This window comes from Babjeviella inositovora, assembly GCF_001661335.1.
Source record: "Babjeviella inositovora NRRL Y-12698 unplaced genomic scaffold BABINscaffold_4, whole genome shotgun sequence".
In the NCBI taxonomy this organism is placed as follows: domain Eukaryota; kingdom Fungi; phylum Ascomycota; class Pichiomycetes; order Serinales; genus Babjeviella; species Babjeviella inositovora.
The window spans coordinates 81,568-98,629 of record NW_017566841.1 but is presented as its reverse complement, the minus strand read 5'-3'; the positions used below and the strand labels follow the sequence as shown (position 1 = coordinate 98,629).

Below are 17,062 nucleotides of genomic sequence, written 5' to 3'. Positions count from 1 at the left end.
GTATATCTACGGAGATAATTTACATATTCTAATATCTACGATATATGGGTACAAATCCTATATCACAAACACATGCTGCGCATGTGGTGCATGCTGCTAGCTAAGGGCTGCGGCGATGGCGGCCAAGACCTCCTGCGGAAGATCCTTGTCGTAGCTCAACTCAAGTAACTTTTTCTGTGCCATACTGTGTAACGCTGCATTCTTTGCCAAATACGCCTCAATGTTTCCTTCCAACGACCTGTGCGACTTCAACACGTTTCCCCGGGAAGACAACTTCTCGTTAAGCGAGTACCCGTCCAGAGTCATCACGTACAACCCGATCCATGCCTTAGCATAGTTGTCACAAAGCTCGATTGATCGCAAGAAGTTGCTACGCCCGTCTTTTGCAACGCCGTAAACCTTGTCCAAGGTCTTCGGAGTCTGGAAGGTGGCCGAGGCGGCGGCCTGCTTGAGACTGGCAAGAGAAACCTCTCCAACCTTGTACATAACGTTATAGGCATATGGTTGCAACATCAAAACCTCCTTGAGACAGTGCAAAGCCTTATCGTAGTTCCCAAGCTGACAGTACTGCTCGCTCAATTCGTACCAGCACTGCGCGTCCAGAGGCTGTCTGTCGAGAAACGACACCAATGCCTCAATGTACTCCGTGGGCTCCTTCTGCTGCTTTAACAAGCCAATATTGGTGCGCATTATGCGCAACTGGTCCTGGTTTTCCTTGAGCTTCTCACGAACGTAGTAGGATGCGCTCTGGGCACCTTCCGTAGCGTTTAAGTACACGGTCTTCAAAATAGTGATACGCTGCGAGTTGTTGTTGCCGAACCTGTCTATGATCAAGTTCATATATTTTAACGCAATCGCGTCCTCCGACATCATGAGTGACACATAGAACTGCAACTCGTACAAGTCATAGAGCTCCACCGCGCTCAACAGCGTCTGGTGGAGAGTCAAGATGGAGGTTAACTGAGTGTGTGTCTGTAAGAGGTTGGCTGGAGATAACGTGGCATATTTACCCGATCGGTGGATTCGCAAGAGTTTGTCCTTGATTTCTGTAATGGAAGTCATGATATGTGATTGAGTGGAAAACGTTGGAATATGTTGGAGTTGTGGTATCCGATAAATGGACGAGGGAGGCTACGTGCAGTACAAATTGTAGATCTCTACCAACTGCCTGTAAATTATTGTTCTGGGATAGGCTCAGTGGATCGATGACCGTAGAATTTATATAATCGTTTATATAATTAGTTATTCATACTGGCTGGTGTAACAATCGTATCCAAATAGTTTTAAGCCGTAGCTCCTAAGAATTTCTTGAAATTTTTCTCCGTTGTGTGGAAGTCAAGCATCTACCTGCAGTGTGCAATTAGTGAGAATGCTATAACCAGGAAACTATAACCAAATTTTGCACTTCACTCGTAAAAAAAATATATCACTCTATGAACCGAGTGATATATCTACTCGACTCTTAGAAGGAGTATATCTATTTTGGGGTCGATGCCGAATAACAGTGTGTCAAGAGTGGAGTTTAAATTTAATGGATCATACAGCCATCTCACTGACTCCTTAAGCATGACTAGGAAATACGGCCAATTATTGTACTTCGAAGATTATATGTTTCTTTTGCTTATCATCTAGATACATTTTTGGAATCAGTACAATATGATAAAGCATTCTAGAGATGTTGATAACCTAGTGGGTAAGTCAGAGGTTTCATAGTAACATGGGATCGACGTCGAAATCTATTGGAAGAGCTACTACCTCAGTATAGAGGTGTAATAAACAGTATAAAAGGCCGGAGTATAATAATATTGTTTCTTCGTGAGTAATTTTCATTTCTGTTACAATATATCATCAAATTAATTTAATCCTGAAGGTTTGTGCTATGCAGCGGCCGGCCCTTCAGCCAAACATACTCTCCTATGCTTTTAATAATTGCTTAAATTCTCGATTTATAGGTCAGGTAAATTACACCTTTATCGTAATACCAATTTTTTTTATATACATATTTATGGAGAAACATCGGTAGCTTCGTTTTTTATTGGCATCCACCCATCTACCGTAAGCAAGTCGACCAATGGCCATCTTCGAAGAGGCAACACATTGAGATTGCTCTCCACCTTTAACGTTTCAAAGATCTCAATGCCACACCACCCAATCATTACTGCATTATCAGTGCAAAGTTCGAGCTTTGGGAAGTGAAACCTAAACTGCGGAAATACTTTTTGCACGCGTTCTCTCAACCGGGAATTGGCTCCTACCCCGCCACTCAACACAAAGTTCTGCACCCCAACGAGCAAGTCCGGGTTCATCCGCACCACAAGTGCAAGTTTATCGCAGAGGTGGTTAATGTGAGCTTCCTGAATCTGATACGCCATATTCCGTCTGAAACTAGGGCTCAAATTAGCGATGAGTTTCATGCTTTCCTCCTTGGATACGTCTTTGCGGTACACTTTCGTCTCCAACGCCTTGCGCACGCCGCTCACAAACGGGGAAAACGAAAACAGCTGAACGTCCTTACGCTTTGCAAAGTTCTTGAGTGGAAGCGGCATTTCCATATCGATGTACTCGGAGCTCAGTTTGTGTAGATTCCAGTCCTCTGGCCTTTCATTCACAAATGCATCCATCTCCTTGCCGATCATAACCCCCCTGATTCCAATCTCCCGCGCGCACTTATCAAGGGAGTCACCGATGGCAATATCAATCGTGTCACATAATATTTGGTGCTCCGAAAGGGACCTCGACAAAACCAAAAATGTGTGACCGCCGCTTACAAGAAGACTGAGCATCGGGAACTGCGGGATCTCCTCTGGGCTCATCCCCGGAAAGTTGAGTCTCGGGACAAGTAAATGCCCTAACATGTGGTGCACACCAAGGAACGGTTTGTTCCAGGCTATTGCTAATCCTTTGGCAGAGGTGACCCCCACGGTGAGAGAGCCAGACATCCCGGGTCCGCGCGTAGCCACTACCAAATCCGGCGGGTTGTTATGAAGGTCAAACTCCTGCACCACCTTGCGCAAAAGTGGCGGCAAGTTGGCGGTGTGGTGGATAAAAACCTCCTTAGGAATGAGTCCGCCGTCTTTAGAGGAGTCAAGGGTAGATTTCTGGTGCGTTATGACGGTTGTAGCGTCCTTGTCTCGTTGCAAGAGAGCGATGCATGCGTCGTCACATGAAGATTCGATCGCGAGGACTCTGTATCTGCGGGTTCTAGAAAGCACATGTTCGGGTCGAGGCAGCGCTCTGCCTGATAAAACTCTCCGAAGCATTTGTTGTGTGTGCTACAGCGAGGTGGTGAGAGCTAGGGTTCATCGTTCTGATAAATTGTCGCGACTAAAAAAAAATCATGCATGTGTTGACGCATCATGCGACATAAAGATACTGGTATTTAGAGCTAAATATGTATTAGAGTAAGACAGAGGTTAAAATTCCACATTACTTAAAATATGAATTCTTTGAAGATTTATTATTCAACTATATCCAACCTACAAGTGATCCTAGTACAAAACTTTTGTTCTAAGGCCATGATGAAGTTTACACTTCACTCAGCATATTCGACCAAATATCCAAGCCTCTCACTCTTTTTAGCTCGGTTCAATTGAAAAAATTCTAAACTTTCGCTATACTCCCCCCGCATGGCTTCTTATAAACCTCGAAAGAATAGAATATCCCTCCATCCCCTCTACGTATTCTTCTCAGTCTGTTTATTAGAACCAATGTCCGATATATACAATGCAACAAACTGTGAATACTATTCAAACTTCGGCACGCCGTCGAAACACGCGTCCAAGTTGCGCAACGTCACCTGGTACAACAACAACATGATAGATGACTGGATGGAGGTCCAGATAAGCCGTGGCCCGACCCCACCAAAAAGGCCGGGCACACCCTCCGCACGGTACACCATCAAGAGCCCTTTCGTCACACTAGTTGTAGTTATGAGCGATGGCTTTGCACTCTTGGGAGTCGCGGTTTTGCTAGTGGCGTTCGGGTTCTGTGTCTGGATGCGCGTTTTAATCACATCCAATGGCGTTGTGATAATGCCCGCGAGCCCACCGGCCGCAGCGCCGGTGGCCAATTCGTGCACAATCGACAATTCTGCGTCTTGGATCTTTGCCGGCGCGCCAGCCGGTTTCGAGAAGTCAAACGCCAACTGGCGGAACTTTTCGTAGAACGCAAACTGCAATGCACTGAACGGCAAGTCGCGTGCTAAAGTATGTTTGTAACCATAGAAGAGCGTACTGGACCCTTCCTGGGTGACAATTGTGCGTAATGCGTCACCCAAGCCCCTATAGTTGTACCCGCTCTTAAAGTGGGGGTTATTGTAACGACCCTGGAGCTGCAACCGCGTCTTGAGCACCTCACTTGGAACGTACCAGAAAGATGCTGCAAAGTCCCCGAGGAACCCCGCCGTGAGGTACGCCACCGAGTCGTTGACACCCCACTCATTGATCATTTTACGTTTGGTGGACTCGTACGTTACGAAGAAAATTGCCGTTGATGGGAACGATCCGCCCAACGCTGCGGTGTACCCGCCGTACAAACCACGCGCAAACCCTTCCTCACGGAGAATTGTCCTATACGCGCCGATGGTGGTGTTGAACTTGGCCATGCTCGGTGCGCCCTGCTGGCGTGTCTTGACCGTGTCGAGTGAATGCATCAACGAGTCGGCAATCGCGCCTCCAAACCCGCCCGCAAGCGCGCAGTTCAAAAGCGATGATTCGTCATCCAAGCCAGATGTACTGGGCTGTGTGGGTATGGCGGTCTGTGAGGTGTGCTTTTTCTCGTGATGTTGGAAGCCCACGGGTATCGAGGACCCAGAATACGTCTGGGACATGAGATGCAAGGATGAATGCTAGGATAAATGTGTGGGTTCTTTCTGGCTCGTCAGATTCGCATAGTATGGAGCTATGTGTTCAGCCGTATAAACGAAAGTGGGGGAGGGTTTGAGAGCGGAGAGGTTAACCAAGTGGTTCTTGTCATATCAAGTTACAGTTTTTCACGATCTCAGTTTCCAACTTTAAAGCTCACGGCGCCCGGTGGGGGCACGTGCAAAATTTCTTTTTCCGTATGTATCCCCGGGGCTATGGAACCAAATGGCATACAAGGGCTTCGTAAGTTTAAAGGACAGGAAGGGCTCGAAGATTGTTTATTTCGATTCGATCTATAAGGCAGTTGTATTGTCACGTAGTTTGTATTATTTTGTGGTGATGGAGACTCAAGGTCTCTGCCAAACCCAGTACTGAACGTGTTTATAACTACACTTTTAGAATTGGTACAGTATATACTTGTTAGTAGATATATAGTTTATAAACCTCTTTACTTGTAAGTTTATGTATTTTAAAACTTTATTATGAAGTAGATAGATATATACATTCTAAAATTTTACCGGTAAATATTTATCAAGGCTTTATATATACAACAATATATGTATATGACGCTGATATACAATCATATACTTACTTGAATCTCCTACATGTTCCATATCTACTATTAATAACATCAATTTCAATTTCCAAACCAATGTTCGGTTCCTAATCATACTTCTTCTTCCAGACCCACGAGCCGCCAAACTCCTGCACTCCGCTCTTCTTCTCCATCAACCGATACAACTGCGCGATCCGTCGCTTGTTCTCGAACTTGAGCCGTTTGCGGCGTGCCATGTGGAGCACATTGGCGCTGCTGTCTTTGTCCTTGACGTTTCCGTAGCCGACGCCGGAGGAGAGGCCCATGATCGTCATTCGTAAGCAGTCGAGATCGCAGCACACGTTAGCCCCGCACTCATAGTAATGTAAAGCGTGGTTAAAAGCTTGCCGGTCCTGGTAGTAGTTTGCAATCGCCGCGAGTGCCAACGCGAGCGCGATCTGGTTGTCCTTGTCGACAAACCTTGAGAGGAGGTGTTCTTGTCCGTTCTTCGTGGTCATTGCCTCAGAAAAATATCCTTGATTAAACAAGTAGTCAATGATATAGCTGCATCGGGCAACAAAGTACATCTTTGGCAAGATTTCGTACCGTGTATACTTCTCGCTGAGTGCGCTTGTTTCACCGTACTGAAGCAACCAGTTGAGGTACAATACCGACGCAAGCGGGAACTTGTATGTCAGCGTTCCAAGCGTCAAGTCTCCATTTTCCCGCAAGGCATGGAAGTTGGCAGTATCAGACTTCCGCAAGAGACTGCTGTCATTGCTCTGCTCCTTCATTTCCGCAATGGTGGCAGTGAATCTCTTGTATCGTCCGAGGAAGTCCTGCTGGCGAATTATGTCAAATAGTTGGGCCTTGGATAAAGTTATATCAAGACCAGAGGCATAGCTTTGTGGAAAATCGGTACATGGAGTCGCGTGGAGCACATAGTTGAAGAGAACATCGTGTGTGTGTTGGCCATGGAAGAGGTCCCCTAGCAATCCCCCGAAGAGGGAAATTTCAGTCATGTCGTCCCATTTGAGAGTAAGCTCGCGGTAGTATTCGGATTGAAGCCGTGGCATAATACTGTCCGTGAGGTCGGACGCCTTCTCGGGGTTTCCTTTGCTTGCATCCCTTGAGCGAGGCGCAAACCACGAATTCCTTGATTTATGGGAGCGCACTGAGGAGTCGGAGGGGGCTTCTGGAAGCAGAGAGTTGAGCGAGCTTCCCAAGTCTCTGGATGATGCTTCTGGCACGTCTGAGAAACTGGGTTGAATAGTGTCGAAGGGCCTGCTTGCCTCACCAGACGGAAATACATCATTGTACGCCCTGGGCCCTCCTTCTGGACTTACCGAAGGAGCGGAGTCTCGGTTATATGGCACAGTTTCCTTTCCTGGGCTTCTTAACGAAGAGGTTTGCTCATTGCGTGTGATTTTCGTTTCCAGGGTTCTGGAAGGGACGTAATATGTATCACACAATCTACTATCTCTCTCTGCACTGTCTAACGGACCTGTGTCTTCTTTTGCCTCCCATTCACCATCTTTCTCTGATTCTAGAAGATCAAAAGGAATGTTTAGGAATCCTGGAGAGCTGGCCCCACTCATGAGGCTCCCCTTAAGTTGGGCCAATTCTTCGTCACCACTCAAGGTAGAGTAAGCGGAGTAGAGCGACCGAGAGGGACTCACTTGTAGATGCGAAAAGTCTACCGGGTCAGGAATAAGAATATCTTCAGCATCGGGGTAGACGCTCCCGGCTCTGCTTCGAGGGGTGCTGGTTTCCTGAAGGGAGGGGAAGTTAGGAAAACTCTCAGTAGCTGACATTACAAACGTCGGTGTAAACGGGACTGAAAAGTCAAACTCATCGGGATTCACAGTGTCAAGTCGCAATATAGAAGTGCCTTCAGGATTTTCTTTGTTGGGATATGGCGAAAAGCGGGGGGTATCCTTGGTATCTTCATAACGTCTGGCCGGGGACTCCAATCCAGCTGGGTAGGCCATGTTCAGAGTAAGTAGGGCTTTTGGGAAGGGCTCTGCCTGTATATCGAACAATTATCAATGGAATGGTATTTGTGTTTACAGTAATATGGGTAAAGAGTATGTTGCGAGTGATTGTAGCGACTGCTTCGCCTCCAATGTAGGCTTGGATCAAGACGTGTTGCAAGCTGCTTCACATGCATGCGGCGCGGGGTTTTCATCCGCAAACACTCAGGGGAGGGGGCTCGGAAGGGTTATTAGAATAAAGTTGGCTATACTTAGGTATTTATCTAAATGGTTTATACCAGTGTTTAATATAGAAACGAACGCTTTGTTAGCCATGAGCACATTCTTTTGGGTCTGAATAACTTCGTGATCGAATCAATTCGCATAAAAGCGTGACAGAAACGGGGACTTGTGAGTACCATTAAATTCTTTATACTCCAATAGTTGGTGGATATTAGTCAGGCAAATAAGGGTTGTTCTTTCACTAAAATATGTACTCTTGTGTCTCAGATGGTAAACATCAAACAGGAAGTCTAACTAATGTGTATGCATCGAAACGGACACAGTTCGAAGTCTGGATCCGAAGCTGGCATAATGACAATTCTTCGTGCAATCAGTTTTTTTTTTTTTCAAATACGGAGGAAACAAATTCTGGCTATACAAGACAGTAAATACCACCTCAGCATTGAAATAGGAAGTCACAACACCCAAAGGTATTATCTCCATCCACGAAGTAAATGACAACATTTTTAAGCTGGGAGAAACAAAGGATTAACGATACACAGTTTTTAGTCTAATATACACAGCTTAGCATCTCTCAAAAACCTTGTACAAGCCCGGTAGATTGGCAATCTCCACCACGTCGCGTAGCATCGACTCGGGGGCTAGAAAGCCCTTTTTAATCGCTGGAAACACCACACCTTCCAATATTGAATGCATTTGCAACTGGTACGCCTCCTGCTCTTCGTCATCTAGCCCGGCATGGGCTACAGGTGGAATATAGAACAATGCAACCTGCTTCAAGATATCTTCAAAGCATGTCTGTTCGTCGGTGTAGTCGACTTTGGTGCACAAACGCAACAAAAACAAACCTAATTTGGACACGGACGGGTTGTAATGGCGCATCATGAGCGGCACCGATACCAACCGGACATCTCCTTGGAATTCTTCGATCTTGATAGAGAAGTACTCCTCAAACATTTCCCTCATGTTCACCAACTGAGAGATAAGGCTGTCTAGGTCTCCCTCTGTCACGGGGGCAAGCAACTGGCGTACAGACAAACCAGTAGTCTCCCCCCCTGAGGGTTCTAATTCGGGCAAAATATCACCTCCCTGCTCCGTGAGTGTGAGAGACCCAAAGTTACCAAACTCAGCGAGTCCAATTTGATAGAACAAGTGGTAGCAGAGTGAACCGTAGTCACACATGAAGAGCCGAACGTCCTCTTGGAACACACAGAGCCGCTTTGTGGCGTCTACTACCCCGATAAACTGGCAGTTCTGCAACATCTTTGTCAACGGTTCATGGGCAGTGACCTCCGCAGCGGATTTGAGTACCGCAAGGGAAGCAAGGCGGATGTTGGTACGATGACGCTTGAAATCGGTAGTGTACGGAATGCGTATCAACACCGGAAGTGTGGTATCCATCACGGTGGAGTTCAATATTTCAGTGTCCTGGGTTTCATCTGCAATGGTGTTAGATGGCCGGGAACCATCCTGGGTCTCACCTTCAACACTGTTAGACGACCGGGAGTCGTCCTGGGTCTCACCTGTAACGTTGTGTGATAACTGAGAGCCCTCCAGGGATGTTGAGTGGACTCCCGAGGCGAGAAACGTGCTGATCTTGACCTGGCTGGAATCAATCCGCACAAGTTTGCTCTCTTGTCTGAGTCTCTTCACCGGTGTGCTTATCTCGGGCTCTGTTCGCTTCATGGGCAAGACGCTCTGGGTGTGGAAAACACGTGAATTGTCCGTCTTCATCAACTCCTCCTGCACGCGCTCCGTCACGAGTTCTATGATTTCGTCCTCGTGCAAAAAACGGACTTCCCTTTTTGTCGGATGGACATTGACGTCCACGTTTTCCGGGGAAATGGACAAACTGAGATAGATGAACGGGTGATTGGCCCCTTTAGGCAAAAATGCGGCGTATACCTGCTGCAAGGATTTCCGTAGCGGGTCGCAGCTCACCAAGCGGTTGTTGATAAAGAAGATCGGCGGCGTCTTCTTGCTGCTAGAGAAGTTTGGCGACGTGGCACACACACTGAAGGCCACAAGACCGTACCGTTCACCCGCCTCCGTCTCGTTGAACTCAAGGAGCTCGTTGGCAATGCCGGAACCGTAGATCGTGCGGATTCGCTCTTTCAAAGACAAGTTCTGTCTAATCATCAACGCGTAGTTAGATTCGCCCGTCTTCTTTACCATGAACCCCGCTTGGAGACAGTGGATGGAGTACTTCTGAACCACGTCCAAGATCTTGTAGTATTCATCGGAAGGCGAGCGAATGGACCGCAAACGGGACGGAACGTTGTAGAAAAGGTCTTCTACCACGATTTGTGTACCATCCTTCCCTGCAACAGCCTGCGGGTTAGCTCCTTTTTTGGTGGGCGCGAGCTTCCCACTGGCGTATACACACTTGTATGCGACCGGTGAATCTTTCGTCTTGGTAACCACTGAGAGGTGTGAGATGTGCGAAATCGAAGCCAAGGCCTCGCCGCGGAAACCGTACGTCTGGATGGTGCTAAGGTCCTTGAACGTGCTGAGCTTGGACGTAGTGAAACGCTCGCAGAGAATTGCCAAGTCGTCTTTGTTGATCCCATGGCCATTGTCTGTAATCTGGAGTTGCTTTAACCCGCCTTCCTTGACAGAAACCTCGATGGTTGTAGATTGGGCGTCAATGGAGTTTTCTAGGATCTCCTTCAACGCGTTGGCGGGCGCGATGATTATCTCGCCTGCGGCGATTTTGTTTACCACATTTGTATCTAGCGCCTGGGGTGTTAGTCATGAAAATAACTTCGGAAAGTCTTACATACCTTGATTCTACCTGGCTGGTCAACAGACATTTTGGTATGTTAGACATAGCGGCCAGTTAGCAGTGTGGCGTTCTTGTAAATAAAGCAAGTCCCGACGCGTCTCTCGGAGGTATATGCAGGACTATTATGACCACACCTTGTGATACCCGAGAAACAAATATATGGTAATGGCTAGAATCGGTGGTTAAAACTCCAGGAAAATAATAATAATAATAAAATAAACACACTACAGACTTATGAATAGTTGGTAACCAGCTATCTAATTTGCTCTAGTTATTAAATTGTAAGGGGACATCAATAATTCCTGCATCAAACTGAAGCACCACTTTGGGATAGTTTGTATGTATGCCAGTTACGAGAGGTTTATGTCGAACCAATATGTCTCACTTCATTGCTTATTGACGAATATTAACGTGAGCTCTAATAAGTGGTTACGTATATTCTTAATGCCGTTCACTATTGTCTCCTTATGGACAGTAGACCAGGCTTTATTTTCTTCACGCGATACTCTCCTGCACTCAACTTTTCCCCGCGGTGCGTAGTATTTTTTTTTACAGCTTGGTTCTAGCCACAAAAGCTTCAGAGCCCCAACCTAAGGGATCCAAGGGCCACAAGCTTTTTTTGGTAAAAATATTGCATGCTGTTGATTCCTAAAAAAACTCCACAAGGTCGGGAGCCACAACCTCCATTATGGGAGGAGCCCAACATTACCAAGGAAGAGTTTGACGCACGGAACAAAGCCCGAAGCAAGGTGTTCCAGAGTAAATGGGAAAGCATTCTTGCGAAGTACGCGGCAGTTCCAGAAGAGGACCAAGGTGACTTGATCGATCTCATAACTGGCGAGGTTGTCGAGGATAACGGTCATTTACGGTCTATGGAGACGGCCAAAGAAAGCGACATCTGGAACTTGGATTTTTGCGAAACAATTCCACAGAAGATTCAGCTTGCCAGGAAAATACCACCATACGAGTTGAAGTCCCCTATATCGCTGGATAACCTCTCCTTATTGGGTGGAAGTCCCCCAAAACGGTTTCACCGCCCATACAAGCCGGCGGGTATCGACTCTGACGACTTGATGCTTCTTTCAACCTCCCCTGGGAAGCGACTACATAAGGTTTCAAACACAGCTAGCCCTTTAAAAAGAGGCAAGGAGCAAGCTGTCACCCCCGATGCCATAGTGGAAGTTCCCACAAAGAGGTTTGATAGACGGAACTCAGAGGGTATCACCACAACCCGGCGGAAGGACTCGATGGGTGTTACCACACCGCAGCGTAAGCTCTCTTCGAGGGTCACGACACCGATTTCAGGAACTGCCTATGCTCCCTATCTGGGCGGTATCGTTCCTTCCATCTCCCGCACGACCGCGGCCATTACAGGCTCCCGAGAAGACCTTACTGGATCAGCGGTCTCTTCGGTCCGCTTTTACGGTAGAACCATGGATATTGAGCCTCAATTGCCGCCTCCAGAATTTTTGCTTAAACTGAAAAAGAGCGAGACGTTTGCGCCGCTTGCTGCGATTGAAGTTATTGACTTACTGTCACCACTGCCATAAACGGGTGGCACCGAAGGAAATATACAAGTTCTCAGTGGAGGGCTGAGGATATGCCGCAATAACCATTGTGATTTACGAATGCCTAGATGGCGGTGGATAAGTGAGGAAACTATCCCTCCAAGGTCATGACTCCTGGAACGAACTGGACCATAGAAAAATGTGCATATTCAGAGTTCTGCTTAGAGCTACATATTGCTACCTCAGTGATGAGGCAAGAATTTATTGATCACGAAAGATGAGCTACATATCCAATAAAGGTATTCTACTTCCCGTTTCGAATAGTTCAAGTCGGAATCTGGAAATCTCAAACTAATATTAGTTTTCGCCTCCAACAGATGCGTTGTGCGCTATGCGTGTGCTGAGCTAATTAAGTGCAATTTGAATACCTTTCTGGATATCCCTTTGCTCCAAGGGGCGAAAACTGGTCCTGTGTTGGGAGATTTTGATCCAGGAAAAAAAAAAGCAAACAATAGGCGTTGATTCCCCTCCTGAAACCAATATTCATAATAACCAATCTTTTTATTTTCCTGCTTTTCCCTTCCGCAACACCAATCATGGGTGGAGCCCCTAGTCTATTATAACCCTCGAACTGCCATCTTAGTACAGATATTTACCCTGGTATATAGGGTCACCTAACAACATGTTTTAGGTAAGGCCCAATCAAATAACCAAATATGACATGACCTTGAACAATATAAGCACCTCCGTCACTAAAAAAAAAGAAATATCGTAAAATTTTCCACGTACCATAACTCCTTTTTCCCTCATGGTTTAGAACCAATTCTTCTATTATGAAAATTACTATGATTTTGTGAGATCTGCTTGAGTCTCTGCATGGTGTCTCTGCACCAACCTGCCGCTGGCCATTTAATTTTTAAGGTCTTCAGTATTTATTTGTATAAACCCATATCAAGACATCGATAATAATACATAAGTAATTCCTCCTTAGGGTTGTAATTGTACATATTTAAAATACCGATTTGAAACTAATATACTCTTTAGAGTATAAAAGGAATGTTTTCCCGGAAAGACTTGGCAGATCTAGAAAGTCCTGCATAGTGGTATCATACGGTTGGCACGAATCAGCCCATTATGCGTATCCAGAAATTATTTGTGTGGCGCTTGGCACACCATTTTAACGGGCTTTTACCTCTAAATATGGCAGACATTCTATATAACCATAATAAACGTTATACTATTTGGGAAATAATAGGTTAAATACCCGCGGGGCGCTAGGGGTTGTACTGATGTCAGAGGTTCCGCTACCGGCCACTGACTGCTTTTTTTTTGCAGCTCACGAATATCTACACCGCGGAGTGTAACTCTACTGAGTTTTTATTCTATTATAGTTATACGATATACCAAAGTAAATTAGAGTCTTTCTTCTCGTGGAAATATTTTAAGTTAAGCTCTTTCTATGCGAAGAAAGGTCCACACGCCATTCTTTTGCATGGGGCATCTCCTGGAAGCATTGTAGAAGGCTCGTGGATGAAAATGACGAAATGTTAGTTTTGCAACCGATGTGCCTTAGTTTCTGGCTCAATCAAAGTGTGCTCTCTGAAATTATGGACATTAGGGAACCAAGAACACGTTTTTTCTCCATGCGGCTGTGCACCCCGGTTCCGGAGGTTTTCGGGTTGATGTTGCAATGAGCTGCCGACAGGCTACATTGGAGCTGACCCATTTGATACGGGGTTCTGGGCGTTTTGACTCCGGGGTATAGAAAAGTTGTTTGGCCGACAATATTGGCGCAGCTGATACGTTTAAGAACTGCATACCTTTTAATTCCTTTACAAAGTGTACTTAGTGGCGGTTAATAAGAGTAGACGATGTACAAGTTACAATCGTGTGCCATCAAGATGCGCGAAGACTGAAAAGATCGACCTCTTCATCTCCTGAACTAATGTCAAATTCACATCTTATATTCTTAAGTAGAGCATTAGTGGAGATCCAAAGTGACTACCAGAATTAAATAATACAAACACCAAACAATATGTGAACCCACCCACGTTTATCTTCCGGCTTGGCACTTGAGTCTCCTGCTTCATCAGTAGGGTTGGGGCATGTGCAGCCTTGTGTATTGCATTCGAATGCGAATCCTAAGCTTAGATTTGGGTATATCCCAGCTGTTTATGCTTCCAAGCAGTTCCCGCCTCAGGCTAGGTGATGTCACTGAAAGTCAACATGGTTCGGTCCAGCGGCCCTGCAGCCGGAGGTATGTACGCGGAAGTATTCCGGTAAGACTAAACCAGGGTATCGTGCTGTATCTCCTATAAATCCGGTGTAACATCCAATACTATCCAAAGTGGAAGTGCTTATAATAAGTAAGGCGAGACACAAGCACCACGGATTCTATCACGTGATTACAATAATGTGATTCTTGGTGCCCCCGTGATTCTTCCGTGAGCTAGTTTGCAGGTCTAACATAGCCTCGTAAATTCGCAAATTCTGCGCCTCGTGGCTCGTAAAATACCAGTGCATTGTCCGAGTCATGTGCTACATTGTCATGCGTTGCAAATTGCGAGTCATGCCACCTACGCATAGAAGCACTACACGTCATCATAAGATCGATCGATACCGGTATATATTGGGTAGGAGTTGGTGCTGGTGCAGTGGGACAACAATCCTGCCAAGCTGGTTTATTACCAAGCGCAAACAAAATTAACGATCCGTCCACTCTCTTCCTATCCATGTTGTTGTTCCTCATAACCACAAATTCCATTTAAATAAAATAAAGGGTTTCTTTGGCAACTAAACATGTGGCTTGGATCATTTCAGGCGGTAGGTCCCACAGAATTTCCGTCGAGAGCATTGCCCTATCATGCACCTGCATTGCTTTTTCCAGTCATGTTTCTTTTTTTCTTCCGATCGCTGCTTCTTTCCCGGGCTTCATCCCGGCGGACGCTCCAATCTTAAATTGGTTTCCTAGGTGTAGAGCAGCTCGTAAAACTATAGACGATTTGATGTGCATGCACCTGTCTTTCCACCCTTTCTGACTTGGACTAGTCTAACAAAACACCCTTCAGATATTGGTGTCTTCCTTCATCATATCTTAACTACCATTATATCTTTTTTCCTTACTTATATTGAACCAATCCTCGTATTTTGGTAGCCCTAAGCCACTGACCAACCTCCACAAGCCAAGCCTGTTTCCACAGATCAAATCACCAATAACAGCCTCTGCCCTCCGATCTGTCTCACAATGGCTTATTCTGATTCTTCACAAATAATGCCCTTTTCGTTACCACAATCTTCCTTAGAGACGGGATTTGCTAAAGAAGAGAAAGCCCTGGATCACGGCCGTAGCTACCCCGGGTTGTTTGGCACCACAAACCACCCAGTGCTATCCGCTATGCCCCACCCCCCCGACAGATCTCGTTCATCTAACCCTCTCTTACAAGCAGATAGCTTGAAGCCTGCAGCTTTCCTTACCGATGAGGAACCAGACTCTCTCATGAAGAACTTGAAGCACATTACCCGAATGGACCGCTTCAAGCAGGCGTTGCATAACCCTGAAATTCCCAAGATTCCCTCACGTAAGACCCGGAATATCAGAGTCAAACAGGGTGACTCTATCGATAATCTATCTAGGTCTTCGCTGGCTGAATTTTCAAGAATGTCGTACCCTTCGTCTGCGTCCGCGTCCGCGTCACCAGCGCCGGCCGCACACTGGGCACGGGCGACAGCGCCCCGGGGTTCCTCGAAAATCTCCTCCACTAGCATCAAGAAGCGCAAGAAGCACAAGAATTCGCATTTGGGGTGTGCCACTTGTAAGAAGCGAAGGATCAGATGCGACGAGAACTTGCCGTCTTGCTTCAACTGTTCACGTTCCATAAATGGGAAGTATGTGTGTTCCTATTTGTCGCTTTCCGACGACGCTTTGAAGCAATTGAAGCTTGCACAGGAGCAGTTTGCGCTCATGAGAGGAAAAGGGATGGATGAGGAAGAGGAACCAGCAGCGAAAAAACTCAATGTATCTGAGACTTCTGGGCGTAGGGAAGTACCTGGAGGTAAGAGTCGTTCGGAACCTAAGAATATTCTGGCCCACCCATCCATGGCGTATAACCCCCCAACGGCCAAGGCTTCAACGCTGATCCACCCTCCGGGCTGGGAGACTCAGTCTTACACTAGTTACCAGGCCCCCGACGGCCCGAGAGTTTCGCACGTCCACAAAAGGTCCTTCTTACCCCAGTTGCCTGATAGTAACCCTGATGACCCACAGCACTTGTACTCCAACTGGGGTGATATTACCATCTCGCAGCCTATCATTCGCAATTTTGAGTCCGCTCTTGGATTCAGGCAGCCTATTTTCCTGAACAACAACTATCCTCTGTTGATTGGTTTGAATGCCTCGAATAACCCAGAAACTTTTACGGCAGAAAGTGGAAACCAGCATACGGGCTTCGATACCCGGGCTCTGACACTTGCTGGACAGAACCTGGCGAAACCAACCAGTGAAGACCATCTGGATGCGATGAACCGGCCCCTCCAAGATTTCGATGGCGCAACGAGAGTGTCTACCGGCCAGTCTGGTTTCCAGACTCAGCAAGCTTCTTATTCATATCCTAATCCTCAACGCCAGCAGAACAGCCGAAGCAATTCCCACGCTTCCCCCAAACATGACCACCAAGCCACCCAAATGAGGCAATACCCCTACCTGGAGAATAGCGGCCACAACTCCATGCATCGTTATTCTAACCAGGAATCGACTATGAACGACCCCACGTTACCTACCTCACCCCCTTCACTTTCTCATTCCTCTTCCACGGCTGTCTTAAAGGTTCATCAAACACTCATAGCGGGCTATCAGTCAAACGGTAAGGCGTCCTCCCATACACCAAACTTCTCCATGTCTCCTCCACCATCTGTTACTTCTAATCCTAACCAAGCTGCACTTGAGAGCCATCACCACCACCAGCAACAGTTCTATGCCCCGTCTATGGAACCACAGCAGATCGGTAGTCAGTTAAATGCCACTCCGTTTGGTGAGACATTCCATAGTGGTATTTTGGGCACACGAATGGCTCCCGGGCATTCTGAACCGTTCTTTCCCCCCTTTGTCACACAACCTGGCCATTGAGGCAGACTCGTTTTTTCGACTTTTTTGGCTTCAT

The 17,062-nt window shown here is 46.5% G+C and overlaps 7 protein-coding genes across 7 annotated transcripts; 2 read left to right on the top strand and 5 right to left on the bottom strand.

Annotated features, from left to right (window-relative positions):
- Positions 1-7: 7 nt before the first annotated feature.
- BABINDRAFT_160779 (uncharacterized protein) lies at positions 8-1,169 on the bottom strand. Its single transcript, XM_019128444.1, has one exon. It carries the CDS (start codon positions 1,060-1,062, stop codon positions 97-99), a length of 966 nt encoding a protein of 321 aa, XP_018985833.1. The 5' UTR covers positions 1,063-1,169; the 3' UTR covers positions 8-96.
- A 788-nt stretch (positions 1,170-1,957) lies between these two features.
- BABINDRAFT_160778 (putative N(6)-L-threonylcarbamoyladenine synthase) lies at positions 1,958-3,304 on the bottom strand. The gene has a single exon (XM_019128443.1). It carries the CDS (start codon positions 3,258-3,260, stop codon positions 2,004-2,006), a length of 1,257 nt encoding a protein of 418 aa, XP_018985832.1. The 5' UTR covers positions 3,261-3,304; the 3' UTR covers positions 1,958-2,003.
- Positions 3,305-3,458: 154 nt separating this feature from the next.
- On the bottom strand, positions 3,459-5,038 carry BABINDRAFT_160777 (uncharacterized protein). Its single transcript, XM_019128442.1, has one exon. It carries the CDS (start codon positions 4,826-4,828, stop codon positions 3,743-3,745), a length of 1,086 nt encoding a protein of 361 aa, XP_018985831.1. The 5' UTR covers positions 4,829-5,038; the 3' UTR covers positions 3,459-3,742.
- Positions 5,039-5,477: 439 nt separating this feature from the next.
- On the bottom strand, positions 5,478-7,517 carry BABINDRAFT_160776 (uncharacterized protein). The gene has a single exon (XM_019128441.1). It carries the CDS (start codon positions 7,386-7,388, stop codon positions 5,526-5,528), a length of 1,863 nt encoding a protein of 620 aa, XP_018985830.1. The 5' UTR covers positions 7,389-7,517; the 3' UTR covers positions 5,478-5,525.
- Positions 7,518-8,177: 660 nt separating this feature from the next.
- MLH1 (mismatch repair ATPase) lies at positions 8,178-10,426 on the bottom strand (the record flags this gene model as incomplete). The annotated part of the gene is made up of 2 exons (XM_019130779.1): positions 8,178-10,352; positions 10,397-10,426. The coding sequence occupies 2 exons, from the start codon at positions 10,424-10,426 to the stop codon at positions 8,178-8,180; spliced, it is 2,205 nt and encodes a 734-aa protein (XP_018985829.1).
- A 607-nt stretch (positions 10,427-11,033) lies between these two features.
- Positions 11,034-11,948, top strand: BABINDRAFT_166119 (uncharacterized protein; the record flags this gene model as incomplete). Its single annotated transcript, XM_019130397.1, has 1 exon — positions 11,034-11,948. The coding sequence occupies one exon, from the start codon at positions 11,034-11,036 to the stop codon at positions 11,946-11,948; it is 915 nt and encodes a 304-aa protein (XP_018985828.1).
- Positions 11,949-15,150: 3,202 nt separating this feature from the next.
- On the top strand, positions 15,151-17,028 carry ZCF21 (Zcf21p; the record flags this gene model as incomplete). Its single annotated transcript, XM_019130396.1, has 1 exon — positions 15,151-17,028. One exon carries the CDS (start codon positions 15,151-15,153, stop codon positions 17,026-17,028), a length of 1,878 nt encoding a protein of 625 aa, XP_018985827.1.
- Between the last annotated feature and the right edge of the window lie 34 nt (positions 17,029-17,062).

Excerpts from the sequence above, each read along its gene's own strand:
- BABINDRAFT_160776 (XM_019128441.1), bottom strand. The coding sequence starts at position 7,388 with ATGGCCTACCCAGCTGGATTGGAGTCCCCGGCCAGACGTTATGAAGAT.
- BABINDRAFT_160778 (XM_019128443.1), bottom strand. The coding sequence starts at position 3,260 with ATGCTTCGGAGAGTTTTATCAGGCAGAGCGCTGCCTCGACCCGAACAT.
- BABINDRAFT_160779 (XM_019128444.1), bottom strand. The coding sequence starts at position 1,062 with ATGACTTCCATTACAGAAATCAAGGACAAACTCTTGCGAATCCACCGA.
- BABINDRAFT_160777 (XM_019128442.1), bottom strand. The coding sequence starts at position 4,828 with ATGTCCCAGACGTATTCTGGGTCCTCGATACCCGTGGGCTTCCAACAT.